Source organism: Sus scrofa, chromosome 12 (assembly GCF_000003025.6).
Source record: "Sus scrofa isolate TJ Tabasco breed Duroc chromosome 12, Sscrofa11.1, whole genome shotgun sequence".
Taxonomy (NCBI): domain Eukaryota; kingdom Metazoa; phylum Chordata; class Mammalia; order Artiodactyla; family Suidae; genus Sus; species Sus scrofa.
Genome location: NC_010454.4, coordinates 54,102,342 through 54,116,806, shown reverse-complemented (window position 1 = coordinate 54,116,806; position 14,465 = coordinate 54,102,342). Strand labels below are relative to the sequence as shown.

The 14,465-nt window shown below is 54.1% G+C and overlaps 1 protein-coding gene across 4 annotated transcripts in view; it reads right to left on the bottom strand.

The window, feature by feature from the left end:
- NTN1 (netrin-1) overlaps positions 1 to 14,465 on the bottom strand; it is a 202,748-nt gene that overhangs the window by 175,385 nt on the left and 12,898 nt on the right. For 2 of the 4 annotated variants that reach the window (XM_021066258.1, NM_001044548.1), the window contains 1 exon segment: positions 8,909 to 9,990. In XM_021066258.1, the coding sequence (XP_020921917.1) occupies positions 8,909 to 9,926 (1,018 nt within the window). In that variant the 5' untranslated portion in view covers positions 9,927 to 9,990. 4 annotated transcript variants of the gene reach the window in all.

Genomic DNA, 14,465 nt, shown 5'->3' with positions numbered 1-14,465 from the left:
AGGTAGCGCCACCTAACCACTGACAGCTCCGGAAACGTCCCTTATAAGGGCTTCTTCGTCTGCAGGCTGGGGAAGCAGGGGGAGGTCTTTGGGGACCAGAAGTGTCACAGAGTTTTCATCCCCTAGACTGGTTCTGAGTAATGGCATCATATTGAGACATTCTCAGTGTGGCCCAGTGGGTTAAGAAACCTGACATAGTGTCCGTAAGGATGTGGGTTCAATCCCTACCCTCGCTCAATGGGTTAAGGATCCGGCTTTGCCACAATGTGGCTCAGATCCAGCATTGCTGTGGCTCTGGTGTAGGCCGGCAGCTGCAGCTCTGATTCCACCCCTAGCCCTGGAAATTCCCATATGCCGCAGGTGCAGCCATAAAAAGAAAAAAAAATTTTTTTAAAAAGAAAAGGAATCTAATACCTTAAGACCAGTTCTGGAGTTAGGAGAAAAGAGTGCTGTGATGGATTAGTCATGTCTGCCCTGGTTTCAGAATTGGGGGTTGGTGGCATGTTTGATAAATACTCACTACAGCCATTCCAAGAAGGAACAGATGAAATCAGAAGCCCTGACAACCGTATTCAGGCAGCAGGAAGCATTCGTCCCTTTGGGATGATCCATCAAACACGCACCACACAGACACCAGGGAAACTAAAGGAGATTTACATCATTTCCTTGTTATCTAAGACTCATTCCTGTGGTCCTACAGGTTGTCTAACTTAGATGTGGAGCCTCTGGAATGTATGGAAAACTGGACACGACAACCAATAATCTCTCTTATCCGTAGGCAGAAAAGAAGTGGGGAAAATCTAGCAATAGCACCACTCGGGAGGGGCCATGAATGAGCCCTCAACTAAACCTGGACCTTGCCTAGACGAGTCCTGACGCCTCCACAGAGACAGACCTCTAGTGCCTCCTTCCAGGCTGAGTTGGGAGGATTCACTGGCTCTTAGCCGATGCGGTGAACGTTCTGTTCCTCTTTGTGCTATTTTCGGCCTTTTACGGTTCTCAGCCAACAAACTTACTTGGATTTCTGAAACACCTCCTCCCCTTTAAATAACCCGGAAGCCCCCCGTACAGAAGCATCTTTCTCTGGATCTTCTTTCTGTGCATAAAGGCACTGCGGCCTGATTCCAGCTTAGCTCCAGCTCATACACTGACCCCAACAGCAGAAAGCTCCAGGAATGACCCCCACAGGGCACACTCCACGCCTCGGCAGTACCCCTCAACCACGGGTGCACCTGTCCCCCTCGAGGACATCTTCCCTCGGTCTCTGAGGGCCAGCAGATGCAGGCGCCACCGATGCTCCTTTGCATCCATCCCAAAGGAGGCTTGGGGTGGGCGCTTAAGTGTTTGGGAGAAAAAAGGCTCGGATGAGAGGCATTTCACTTCTGGCCCATCCCACGCCCACAGCCCCTTTCCGTCAGAGGGCAGATGTGGCACAAAATAATATAGTCAGAGATGAACACACCTGGCCAGGGCCTCCCAGGAGCTGGGGACAGGAAGGAAAGCAGTATCGCTACAGGTAAAGAATGACAGCTGGAACGGGTCTCTGCTTTCTGACAGGGGCAGGGCGGCGGGCAGGGGGGGACCACAAAAGTTACATAAATTTTACAACATCCCAAAGGCAAATTAAAAGCTAACTTCACGTTGAAGTCCCGGGTGGTGCAGCAGATTGAGGATCCGGCGCTGCCGCAGTTATGGAGCAAGTCACCACCGGGGCGCCGGTTCGAGCCCTGGCCCAGGAACTTCCACATGCCACGCGGGCAGTTGAAAAAAGTCAATAACTAAATCAAGTTTAAAATCTAACCCCAAGTTTATAAGAGGGCTACATTTTTGGAATAAGAGTACAGAGTACAAAAAGGCAGAGTTCCCATCGTGGCTCAGGAGAAATGAATCTGACTAGCATCCACGAGGTGCTGGTTTGATCCCTGGCCTCGATCAGCGGGTTAAGGACCCGGCGCTGCCGTGAGCTGTGGTGTAGGTCACAGATGCGGCTTGGATCTGGCATTGCTGTGGTGTGGGCTGGCGGCTACAGCTCCGATTGGACCCCTAGCCTGGGAACCTCCACGTGCCGCGGAAGCAGCCTCTTTAAAAAAAAAAAAAAAAAAAAAAGTACAGAAAGGCGACACTGAACTCCCCATGTTGTGTTATCCGAATCAAATCTCAAGCCAGCAGAAGGCCAGCAGAGTGTCTGAGGACCGTCCCAGGCAGCTGGCTTATTGCAGGCGCTGTTCAGAACCATCCCTGGAGGCTGGTTACAACAGGACGTGGCTTCTATGTGATCAGCCTCCTATACAAGCGTCGCTGATGGCCCCTGCTCCCTGTGTGTGTAACAGCGTCCCTGGAGAAGCCAAGACATGCCCTGTCCACACTCAGTTTTGTTTGTGTAACAGCTGCCCTTTGGTGGCAGGGACGTGGGGTTGCGAAAGGCTTCCGCTCCTGGTGGCGAGCTGATCCACAGAAACAACGCACATGTAAAGCGCCCAGGACAATGCCTGACACTTAGTAGGGGTTTGCGGTCTGTCTTCAGGATGCAACCCGACACCCCCACGCACACTCCCCCTGCCCCCCGGACCAGCATCCTAAACTCCCTGGCCACCCAAACCAATGCCACACCTTCCCAGGCTGCAGAGACCACAAGGGCTGCTGCGTGTCTTTCCAGACAACAGGCAAAATGCTCTGGGCCACTCTGCAAGTATTAGGCTTAAATCCTGAGCATTTCAAAAGCCCTCTGAGACCTGCAGTCTCCCCCTAATGAAAGGCAATACAGAAACCCAAGGTATGATTATCACTTCCGAAAGGAAGAAGAAAAAAAAATTCTGGCTCACAAACACCCGTCCCAGTGCATCGACAGATAAGACCGTTTCATAATCCAGTTCCCCGGAGAGCCATTTATTTTGGTGAGGCCAGCGTGCATAGTAGACGCTGTAGAAGCCATCGAGATAACACGAATAACAACCCAACGGACTTTTGAAGTGTAAACATAAAAGTCTATTAAGAATACAATGTTGGTTTAATCCCAAGACAAAAAATTTACTTAATGAAAAGCACAACTCATCTCGAGAAGGAAATATCGATACCAGCTGTGAGCAGAAAATGAGGGGATTCCTTCCAGGGAACATGTGAATTTCAACCCACTGCCTTTCCAATATTTACTCTGGACATAAAGTCTCAAATACTTTTCCGAGGATCTCATTTTTCTCCAGGAGGAGGAGGTCAGGGAGGAGTCTGGGCAGGGCCAAAGGAGAGACTGGCAAAGCCAGGAAAGGCACAGGCGCGCCCCCACCCCACCCCACCCCACCCCCGAAGTCTTCCCATGACGCAGCTCTGTCTCGCCGCTCTGGGTAGAGCGGGGAGCAGCCTCCTGGCCCACCACGTGCTAATGAGGGACCCCAGCAGAGACCCCTCACTCCAGCTGCCACGGGGCCAACAGAGGTAAAGGACAGCAGGGCACCGCTGATGCGCACGCCCTGCCCCTCCCAGCCCCGCATCACGCCAGTGACCAGGATGTGGCTCTCGACTCGCCTCTCTAACGAGACTTCTCCACCCCTCCCCAGACTTTTTTTCAGCATGTCCTGGAGAAGCAAGGGGAGGCTGCGTATTAAGAAGAAAGGAGGCCTTATTAAAAAAAGATTTTATGGAGTTCCCATTGTGGCTTAGTCAGTTAAGAACCTGACTGTTATCCATCCCTGGCATCGCTCAGTGGGTTAAGGATCCCGCGTTGCCATGAGCCGAGGTGTAGCTCACAGACGCGGCTCGGATCCTGCGTGGCTGTGGCTGTGGGGTAGGCCGGCAGCTGCAGCGCCGATTGGACCCCTGGCCTGGGAAGGTCCACGTGTCACAGGCGCAGCCCTTAAAAAAAAAAAAAAAAAAAAAAAAAAAATTCTGATTACAAACTCTGTCCCGCCACCTGTGAGAGATCACAGGCCCTGAAATCAAGCAAAGCCTTGGCCATCAGCAACACCTGTGCACGCCGAGACCCCACACAAAGGTGCAGGTCCACCCTCTTCACCCGCGTTCCTGAAAACTCCCAGCTCCCACCAGGCCTGATGGCTAAAATCAAGGACAACTTCTTACATACGATTTCATATTTAAGTACGTAGGAATATCATAAATGTGACACGCGACTCAATGTCACGTAACAGAACACAATGAGGGAACCGCGGTCAACGCTAGCAAGAGCTAACAGGCTGTTCCAAATTTTCTCCTCTACGGCAGACCTCGTTTTAAGGCACCCTGCTGGACTGAGCTTCATAGATACTGCTTTTTCTACAAATTAAAGGTTTGTGACAACCCTGCCTTGATCGGGTCTGTTGGCACCATTGTACCAACAGCATGTGCTCGTGTCACTCTTCTGTGTCATTTGGGTGCTTCTTTGCAGTATTTCAAGCTTTTCCGTTATTACGACACGGGTTATGGTGATCTGTCAACAGTGGCTCTTTTTTTTGGCCAAAGCGTGCACCAGTTTGGTGTGGGATCTAAGTTTCCAGACCAGGGGCTGAACCCAGGCTGCAGAGATAAAATGTCATCAGTGATTTCTGATGTTACTTCTGTGCCTGGCGGAAGGCTGAGACGACGGTTAGCATTTTTTAGCAATGAAGTGTTTTTTAATTAAGGTGCGTACATTGTTTTTTCAGACACAATGCTACCGCACACCTCACAGACTACAGTACAGTGTAAACAACTTTTATGGGCACTGGGAAACGGACTTGCTTCATTGCAACACATGCCACGGTCTGGACCTGAACCCACGACCTCTCTGAGGTTGGCCTGCACGTGGATATGTAACCACCACTCACTCCTCCATCCAGCCCTTCTGTGGGAAGGCAGCACCAGGGATGCAGTAAAACAAAACAAAAGTCAGACTGGAGCCCTCACTCCATCACCTACGAGCTTCATGGCTTTGCGTAAACCGTTTGGTATCTCTAGGCTATGGTTTCCTCATCCGCAAAGTAAGCACACTAATAGGGCCTGTTATCAGCACAGTCCCAATGATTCAATGACCAAAGTCAGGCGCATGTTAATGCAAAAACACCAAGCCCTCAAGGGTTAATTATAATAATGACAATAATTATAAGAATGACTATGACTACAAAAACCTTCGCTTACCTACAGCTATGTACCAGATCCTGAACTAAGCAGCATCCTTTTAGCCTTCTGATTTTGCAAGTCTTTAGCAGGGCATTCGATTTCTCAGGCCGACACCTCCCCTGTCACCTCCCTTTCCTGCTGGTGGGCCCAAGCTCCCGGGCCATTTACAGCCCCCTCCCAAGGCCATGTTTAAACAATTACGAGCATTATGCTGCAGGCACCCGTGACCACAGGAGGCCAGCCCAGCTCCGTGCTCATCTTGCAGAGATGTCTTTTGTTGCGGGTTTTGGGTTTCAGGTGGGCAATGCAAAGCCATAGAGTGAGTGGCAAAACGAGTTTTCCTAAGCTCGCCTTGTCACAAACCAGGCAGGGGTTCAGGCTGACATCCCCGCCGTAAGATTAAACAGCATGCTTCGTCAGGCACTAAATACTAACACAGCTCCGACGTCAGGGGGACACGGATGAGAACTGATGCCAATAATTTATGAAACACAATATGGTCTTCAGATGCTCTTTTTAAAAAAAAAAAAAAAAGGAAAGGCGGGGAGGGCCTAGCAAGCCAGGTGGTTTAAAACTGTTCATGCCTTTCTCTTGAATGCACACCCCCCCCCACTGGGCATGGATGCTTCTTTACACAATGAATATAAATGCACATGTGTGTGAGAGCATGTGAATATCGCTGATACATATGGGCGGAAGAAAGTATTTCGGTATTCCACGGAGAGCTGTCGAAGCTGTAACGTTATACGGAGCCTTGTCTTTCGTATTGTTTTTTTCCTTTCTTTCTTTCTTTCTTTCTTTCCGGAAGAAGTCCCAAATTGCGTTGAAAATAAAATCGGGCCTTAACAATAGTTCACATTTATTCCACAGAGAATGTAACCTTGAAGCAACACTGAAAAGAAAGCAGGGCGAAAGAAAACCTATAGGGTTTAGGCTTTTCTTCCTGATCTGAAAGCACCTTGGCCCTACACAAGACTGTTTAGGCAAGCGATAACACTGATTTTTTTTTAAGTTTTTTGGATGGGGGGGTGGAGGGGGTGGGAGGGAGTTAACCTAGGGAAGGAAGCCACCTTCGTCTATTACAAATCGTCTCATTATTTTAGCATGGCAAAGACAAAAGAGCAGTGACAGTGCTTCATTTTTCTGTATCAAGGCTCATGTTCAGAAGACCAAAAAACTACACTTCTTTCCTCTGCCTTAGTTATAAATAATCTGGGTAGCTTGACTTGATATGGCAACCGTGTGAAATTCACAAGATGGGATTATGTTGGGGGAAAAAATCTGAGCCTCTGATAGTACAAAAGTTAGGGTTTGAAGGATTTATTAATGCTTTTTCCTAGCCCAGTGCCCTAGAGTGTCTCAGAACACCTGTCAAATACTAATTCAGTCGCATATCTCCACCTCAGGGCCTTTTCATAAAAAGCTCCACCTTTAACTGTAAATTACTTCTACACTGTCGTTGCTGTGGCTTTCTCTTTTGCGGAATGATGGAAAAATCACTAAGACTTCAATTAAGACTTTATGGGAACTTCAACCTGACATTCCCGGGGCTACATCTACAAGGTATCAGAACAGCTATTCAAAAAGGAAACTATAAATAACTTTAACATCAGTTGAATTGGCTTGGCTTTTATGAGATGACTGAGTAATTGGCAAGATTTAAAGATACTTTAACTACTGAGAATTAAAATAACTTCAGTAAAACCCAGAAAATATTGTTCGCCGATTATTTGTCATGCAGATTACGTACTTATTAGGCCTAATTAAACTTTTTGAACAAAAAAGGCTTACTAATTACATTAGTTAATATGTTGATTGCTCCGTTTGGCTTTAAAAAAAAAAAAAAGCAGTCAATCCAATTTGAGCACAGAGTTAGTGCTTTGGTCAAAAGACAAAATCCTCGACTCTAGAGATTATTTCAAGTGCACGGCCATTGTCACAGCAGTTGTGGGTTACGTCTCCACATTCAAAGCGACAGGAAAGATGAGGGTGCGGGGTATCCTCACAACACCAGCGCTGTGAAGACAAACCTTCCGCCGGTAAAACGTTACCCTCCTACCCAGTGTGTCTGCCTCAAAGCTTTCGCTGGGGCTCTGCCAATCAGACCCTGCTGGTGACAATGAGAAGTTATCTTTCATATGCACATACAAACTAAAACTGATAGCAAAACCCTGGGAGGCCTTTTAAATGTCAAGAAAGGGTTTTTATGCACAAAGGGAAGAAAAGAAAAGAGGAAAGGGGAGAAAGAAAGAGAAGAGATGGGAAAAACCAACATTTCTGAAGGAACTGAGCAGATCAAAGGCACTGTATTCTCAAAGACACTAAGCCGGCTACCACCACCATCCCGCCCACCGAATGAATCCTAAAACGTCTCTTCAAACTGGTTCCATCCCTTAAAGGAGGGGGAAGAACAATTGGGTCTGCAGGAGCGGGACACGGGAGTGCAGCACGGAGGCCCCGGCAGGCAGTGGAGACGGAGCCCTCTGCAGACCAGGCCGCCCGCCTGGGCCTCAGGGCCGCCCGCCCGGCCTGTCCCAAACATGTTTTCCATTCCAAGAGTCTGCATCCACAGTCATGAGGCACAAAGTATTCGACAACAACATGACACAATTAATCAGAACCAGACCTCAAAACGTGTGTTTGTGGGGACCAGCAAACTTTGCAATGCGCCTCCGAGGGTGAAGCAACTGAGGAGCCGCAGGCGGGCTGCGTGGGGCTGGGGGAGGGGCAGGAACCAGCCACACTTCACAAAAGATGAACACCCCGATGGCCCACGGGCCAACGAAATAATCCTCGCAAGTAAAATCTGCCATGTGGAAAGTTACATCTCATACTGGAAAAGCAGAATGCACTCTGGCTACCTCCCCCCCCTTTTTTCTTTTTTTCCTCCTGGGGAGAAACTGATGTCTCAGAGTCTACCGCAGCAACACTGCAGAATTCGGAAAGAGAATGGATCCCTCTTTTAAGCCTCATTTCTTACCCACGGTGCCGGTTTTGTCAGGTTTCTCTTTCAAGAACTGAAACCCCATTGAATCGAAAATCTGGGCCCTTGGGTTAATTCGGAACTGTTTAATTTCACCAAACCCTGATGTGAGCAAAAAAAAAAAGAAAGAAAAAAATCTGCTAGACTTTTTTGGACAAGGATTGAATTAGTTTAAAATAAGTAGTGAAGTTTCTTTCGTAATCTATAAATAGCAATTAATTGAAATCGCATCATTCTTTTGCTAACACAAACAGGCCATCCAAAAGAAAAATATATTTTTTCAAACCGTAAAAGACAAATGGAGGACGCAGGAGTGACATTTGTCAGGTACGGAAGGATTTGCCACATCCCAAGGGATTTGTGGCCGTAGAGCTGCAACTGCCTGGGAACCGGGCCGGGGTCCCCAACTGCGCGCCCAGCTGGAGCCCTCGGAGAGGGGGTGGGGCGGAGATGGATCTCCGGGTCCCGCCAAACCGAGCGGAAGGTAATTTAAGTGTTTGCCTTTGGAGCTGGGGTTGGTGGGGGGGGGGGCGATTGGCAAATTTTCTGCAAAGCCCTCTCCCCGCAGCATTTCCCCTGCTTCGAATTGGCTTTGCACAGAGCACTGGATGCAACCCCGAGCGTCCACCGCCAGCGTCAGGCGCGAGAGTGGACCGGCTCTCTGCCCTGCCGGGTCCAGGACTTGCTGGAACGCGCCTCCCACCATTCCCATCACACCACGCAGAGGGTGATCCTCTAGGGTGGCCGCCGCCGGCGCTCCGGGAACCTACCGTCGCGAGGCCCGGGATCAGCCGCCCAGGTCCCCGCCCGCCTCCCGCGTCCCCGCGGCGCCCCACTCACCCACACATTCGTTGGCCTCGCGGGCGGTGGCGCGCTGCCAGGGCCGGTCGTAGTGGAAGGGCTTGCAGCGGTCGCACTCCGGGCCGGCGGTGTTGTGCCTGCAGTCGCACACCAGGCTGTCGTCGCGGTCGCGCACGCAGCGCGCCGCGTGGCCGTTGCACTTGCAGCGGCCGCCCACCTGCAGGTCGGACACGGCGTAGAAGTACGAGTCGCGCGCCAGCTCCGAGTCGTCCTCGTTCTCGTCGCCGAACGTGTGCAGGCGGCTGAAGGCCACGCGGATGTCGGTGGCCGTGACCCAGTCCTGCAGCACGGGCGAGTTGTCGAAGTCGTGCGCCGAGGGCCGCCCGTCCAGCGTGCTGAAGGCGATGAGGCCACCCGAGAGCGGACGCATGTCGGTGTGCGAGTCGGTGCACACGGCCTCCTGCTCGTTCTGCTTGGTGATGGGCGCGCGGTGCGGCCGGTTGTACATCTTGCGGCACTGCGTGGAGTAGAACTGGAAGGGAACCCACGTGCGCCCGTAGTCCATAGACTTGTAGATGGCCATGGACTCGGGCCGTGGCGAGCAGAACTGCAGGCTCACGTAGGTCACCTCGAACTTCTTGCCGAGCGACAGTGTGAGTGTGACGTTGTGCGGGAACTGCAGGTAGTTCTCGGACTGCCAGCACGTCAGGTTGTGCGGGTTGTTGAGATCGGTGAGGAAAGCGGGTGGGTGCGCCTTCTTGGGGTCCGACGCGTTGCAGAGGTGGCAGGAGCGCAGCCGCTCCTCGCCGCGCTCGCTCACCACGCAGTAGCGCGCCGGGGGCCGGCCGCAGGTGCTAGACACGCGCACGTCCTTGCCGAAGGCCGCGTTGACAAAGTCGGGGATGCAGCGGCGCGGGTGGCCGTTCTCGTCCGAGCAGGGGTCGGGCTGCGCCGCCTGGCCGGCGAACATGCTGAGTCCCGGCCCTCCGCGCACCGCGCCCACCAGGCACGACACCGCCGCCAGCGCCGCCAGCGCCTCCCACACTGCGCGCATCATGCTGCGTCCAGCCTGCCCCGGCCCCGCCGCGCCGAGGAGTCGGTCCGCCCGCCGCAGAAGGCGCCTGCGGAGAGAGGGGAGCCGCGCTCAGCCAGCCCGCCCCGCGCCCTCCACCCTCCAGCCGGGCGGTGAGCGGGGGCGCCGGCGAATGCCCGGCTTCCCCGGCACCAAGCCGCAGCCGAACGCCCGCCTCGCCCCCCCGGGTCCCGGGGCAGGCGAATCCCGGGGCCCCCAAGTCCGCACCGCCCGCGCCTCTACTTCCCGGCCCGCGGCGAGCCGGGGCCGCGGGAGTTCTCTTAGCTTCCCCGCTGCCGCCGCCGCCGCCGCCTCCACGCCGCCGAGGGTCATGCCCGCGCCTGTCTGCCCGTCCGCGGCTGGCCCAACAGTACCCCAAATCTCGGGCACAGGAGAGCTCGCGGGCCCCCCGAGCCCGCACAGCCCGTGCCCCCTCTTCCCGCAGCCTGGGGTCCGGCTCAGCTGCCCCAGATCGCACCACCGGCGGCGAGTCCGCGTTCGGGACTTTACCTCTGGAGAGGGCAAAAGAGAAAGAAAAGTTTGCCCGGCTCGGCCGGGGAGCCCGCGCGCCGGGCGGCCGAGAGCCTCTCGCTGGCTGCTAGCAGGCGCGTCCTGCCTCAGCGCGGGCTTGCCAGCTCCATGCCCCGCGCGGCCGCCGCTGCCCCAGCCCCGGCCCGGCCCGGCCGCCGCCGCCGCCGCCTCTCCCGCCTGAGTGACGACGCGGCCGCCCGGCTCCCGCCGCTCCTGCCGCGGTGCGAGTGCCGCCCAGCCCGCGCCCGGGGCGCACACACACACACTCCCGCTGGCTGGCGCGCACTCACACACGCACGCACGCCCCCGAAGGCTCCGCCGCCGCCGCCGCCGCCGCTCGCGCTGGGAGTGGGGGGCGGAGGGGAGCGCGGGGGCGGGGGGCGGGGCCGCCGGGCGGGGCGCCGGCCAATAACGTCGGCGAGCAGCCGCCTGCTCGCGAGCAAAGTTTTCACCCCGGGAAAAAGAAAGTTAAAGGGAAGCGGCGGCCCGGGGCGCGGAGAGCGCGAGAGCCGCGAGAGGGTGGGAACCGGGGCGCCCGAGGAGGAGAAGCGGAGACAAAGGGAAAGCGCGGAGAGCGCCCGGGGAAACCCCGGAGAGGGGGCTGGGCCCGGCGCACACCCCGCCGGGGGAGGAGGGGCCGGCCGCGGACGCTCCCGGACGCTCCCGGGCTCCCCGGCCCCGCGCGGCCCCGAGAGCCCCGCAGGTTTCCGCCGGCCCCGCGCCCCGAGGAGCGCGCGGGCGGGGGGAAGGGGCGACGTTCGCCCTCCCGGTCCCAGGCAAACACATCTGTGTTTGTTTTCTTGGCTGCGCCGAGGTCGGGCCTTCGTTTCACCCAGCCTGATGGCCCGGGCGGCACCGCGTACAGGGCCGTGCCCCGTGGGCAGACAGCCGGGCATCGTGAGGAAGAAGAGGAGGAAGGAACCTCTGCAGGCTCACCCCTTCTGCCCGAGGCCCTGGAGGGGGGAGGGTCTGGGGAGTAGGACCTGTTCCCCAACTCCCTGCCACCTCCGGTTGTCATCAGGCGGCCCCTTTCCTGCCCGGGAGCCGTGGTGGGCTGGAGACTGAAGCGGGAGAAAGCCGGACAGCACCTGGGCCCCGGCCAAAGCTCCCCCCAGAAGGCTCTGCCAGGCCGCGGGCTGGGGGCAGCCTAGCCCTCTGGAGAGGCAGAGGCAGCCCTGTAGGTACTTAAGGGCTCAGTCTTTAAGGGTGCTCTAGCCATACCATTTCGTAGGCGCTCTCAGCAGCTTTATAAAGTAGTTATTAGACCCCATTTTGCAGATGAGGAAACTGAGGCCTGAGGAAGTGAAGAAGCTTGCCCAAGATCTGCAAGCCAGTCAGCATCCCATCTGGGAAGAGAGACTGGCTTCTCTCCTCACATCTGGCAAAGGGACAATCTCACTGATTCTAGTCTCCCCCGGGGCGGCCGCAGGGCCCCCCGACTTCTCCTCGCCTCCTTCTCTGCCACCCTAACAAAAGGACTGAGGACAGTGACAGCATCCTTTGACCATCTTGCAGCCACAGCCAGAGCACTTTGGGGAAAGAATAGGCTGGGCTGAGTTTGGGACTGAATTGCTCTTGCTGCTTTTAGATGAGTGAGCTAGTAACAGGCCTGGCTTGAAAGCCCAGGGTCCTGGTTCTGGCCCAACAGCTGACTAGCTGTGTTATCTGCATTGAGTGCCTCATTTTGTCTCATTGGTATTTTCATAAACTCTGCGAATCAGGGCTAGTCTGGTCCAGCTCAGTCTCTTTGGAGGACTGCCTTCGCCAGCCTCCCTGAGGGACGGCCACCCAAGCCAGCTCTTCCGCAGCCAAGGACATAAATCCACTCCATCGCAGGGCAGCCTGGACTCAGCCGCTCCCCTGAGGGCTAACATTTTCACTTTGCCTTCTTGTGCCATGTACCACTTTCTGTTGTTTATGTATGCCTCGCCCTGTGGCAGAGGGGATTTCAGGTGACTTACAGGGTACTTAAAACAAGGCAAAATAACATAAATTAGAAAGTGAGGTGGAAGGAGATAAACATTTGTTTCTTTTTTCTTTTTTCCCTTTTTGTCTGTTTAGGGCTGCACCCTTCGGCACAGGGAAGTTCCCAGGCCAGGGGTCTGCTTGGAGCCGCAGCTGCCGGCCTCCACCACAGCCACAGCAACACTGTATCCCAAGCCTTGTCTGTGACCTACACCACAGCTCATGGCAACGCCAGACCCGTAACCCACTGAGCAAGGCAAGGGATCGAACCCTCATTCTCACGGATACTATCTCGGGTTCTTAACCCCGCTGAGCCGTGATGGGAACTCCAGACATTTCCTTTTTTTTTTTTTTTTTTTTTTTTTTTATGTTTAACCATGTGGACTCTGCAGTCCCAGGGGGTACGGAAAGGCAACAGCAGTTAGGAGCACCTGCCTTGGAACCGGAGTGTGACCTTGGCAAGTTTTACATCTTTCCTGGCCTCGGTTTCCTCATCTGTAAAAGGAAGACAGGCATCTTTATCTCATAGGATTGTGGGCATCAAATGCGTTCACGCATGTAAACATACATATCGTTCTTGGCTCGTCGACACGAGCCTACTTCCGTGCCAGGTCTCCGTGAACGGACGTAAGGCCAGGCACGCAGGAAGTGGATGCAGAAGGTTAGTTGTTGGTATTAAAATCGCTCGTAGAATTTCAAAATGATTTAAAGAACATTTAATGACATGGTAGGATGTTCGTGACATATTACGAAATGAAAAAAGCAAGTTACAAAACACTGTGTCCCCCCCCAAAAAAAAACACCAGGCACAGTATTCGCTCCTTTTTGGTTTTTTAATATGCACAGAAAGACAACGTGATCGGTGGCTGTCTCTGGATAGTGAGGTGACAGGTGGGTTTTGTTGATTTTTGTTTGTTCTTGATTGTGCATAGCAAAATAAGAAGGGCTACGAGAAGAAAGAAAAACCAAGAGGGGAGACAAAGTAGAGACGCAGGAAGAAAGGTAGCATGCGCCCTGGGGATGTCCTTTTCACCGGCTGGGGGTGGGCCACCGATGCGGCCCTAAGCTTTCCTGCAGCCAAAGTGAAAAGGAGACCTGTCAGTTGCACGAGTCCCAGTGTCCACGAGATAAAAACAGACCTATTACTCAAGAGCATTCGCACGATTCTGGCTACTAAAATAAGACAGGAATTTCTCCTGGGAGGCCTGATAAGGAGAAAAGAGGATGAAGTCACAGCCAACATCTTCAGCATCCCGAAACCTCACGGAGACGGGATGTCCTCAACGTTCGCTGATGGCATGGCACCAAAACACAAGTCAGGAAGACGCTCTTCCAAGGATTCGTCTGAAAGAGGCACCTCGGGGTACCCCGCTCACCGCCCACCCTACTTGGTCTACTTGGGGGCATCTGCAAGACCAGCTCGCCCAGCGCTCTCCAGCCTTCCTCCTGCTGTGTCGTTTCTGTCCCAGAGCTTGTGATGGATGTTGCGTGGCAGCAAGTTTGAAATCATATTCCCTGGGGTGCCCCTCGCCAGCTGAGCTTCGGCCAGCGGTCTTCAGGAAGGACGTGTGTCGCGGGGGAGGGCATTTTCCATTTTTATTGTGATCCCTCAGGTCCGAGTTTATCTTCTGTAGTATTCCTGGTGGACAGGCCTGTCACCTTGCAGCCCAGAGGCCCACAGCACTGTAGGAAAACCCGTTTCCCTGTCACGTGCACAGTTGGTTCAATTCCACTTCCGCAGAGCAGCCTAGAACAAGGCTTGACCTCTTCGAATTTTTGAAATCAGCCTTCTGTCATCCCTCAGGTGTATCTCTTCTAGGCAAAATGTTACCAGTTTTGTGGTGTGTGTGTGTGTGTGGTGTGTGTTGGCCGCGCCCACAGCATGCAGAAGTTCCCACACCAGGGATCGGACCTGCACCCCAGCAATGACAATGCCGGACCCTTAACCCACTGAGCCATCAGGGAACTCCCATGTTCCCACTTCTTTTCGTGAGTTTCACGGGACCCTTTTTTCTGACCAATCTGCAG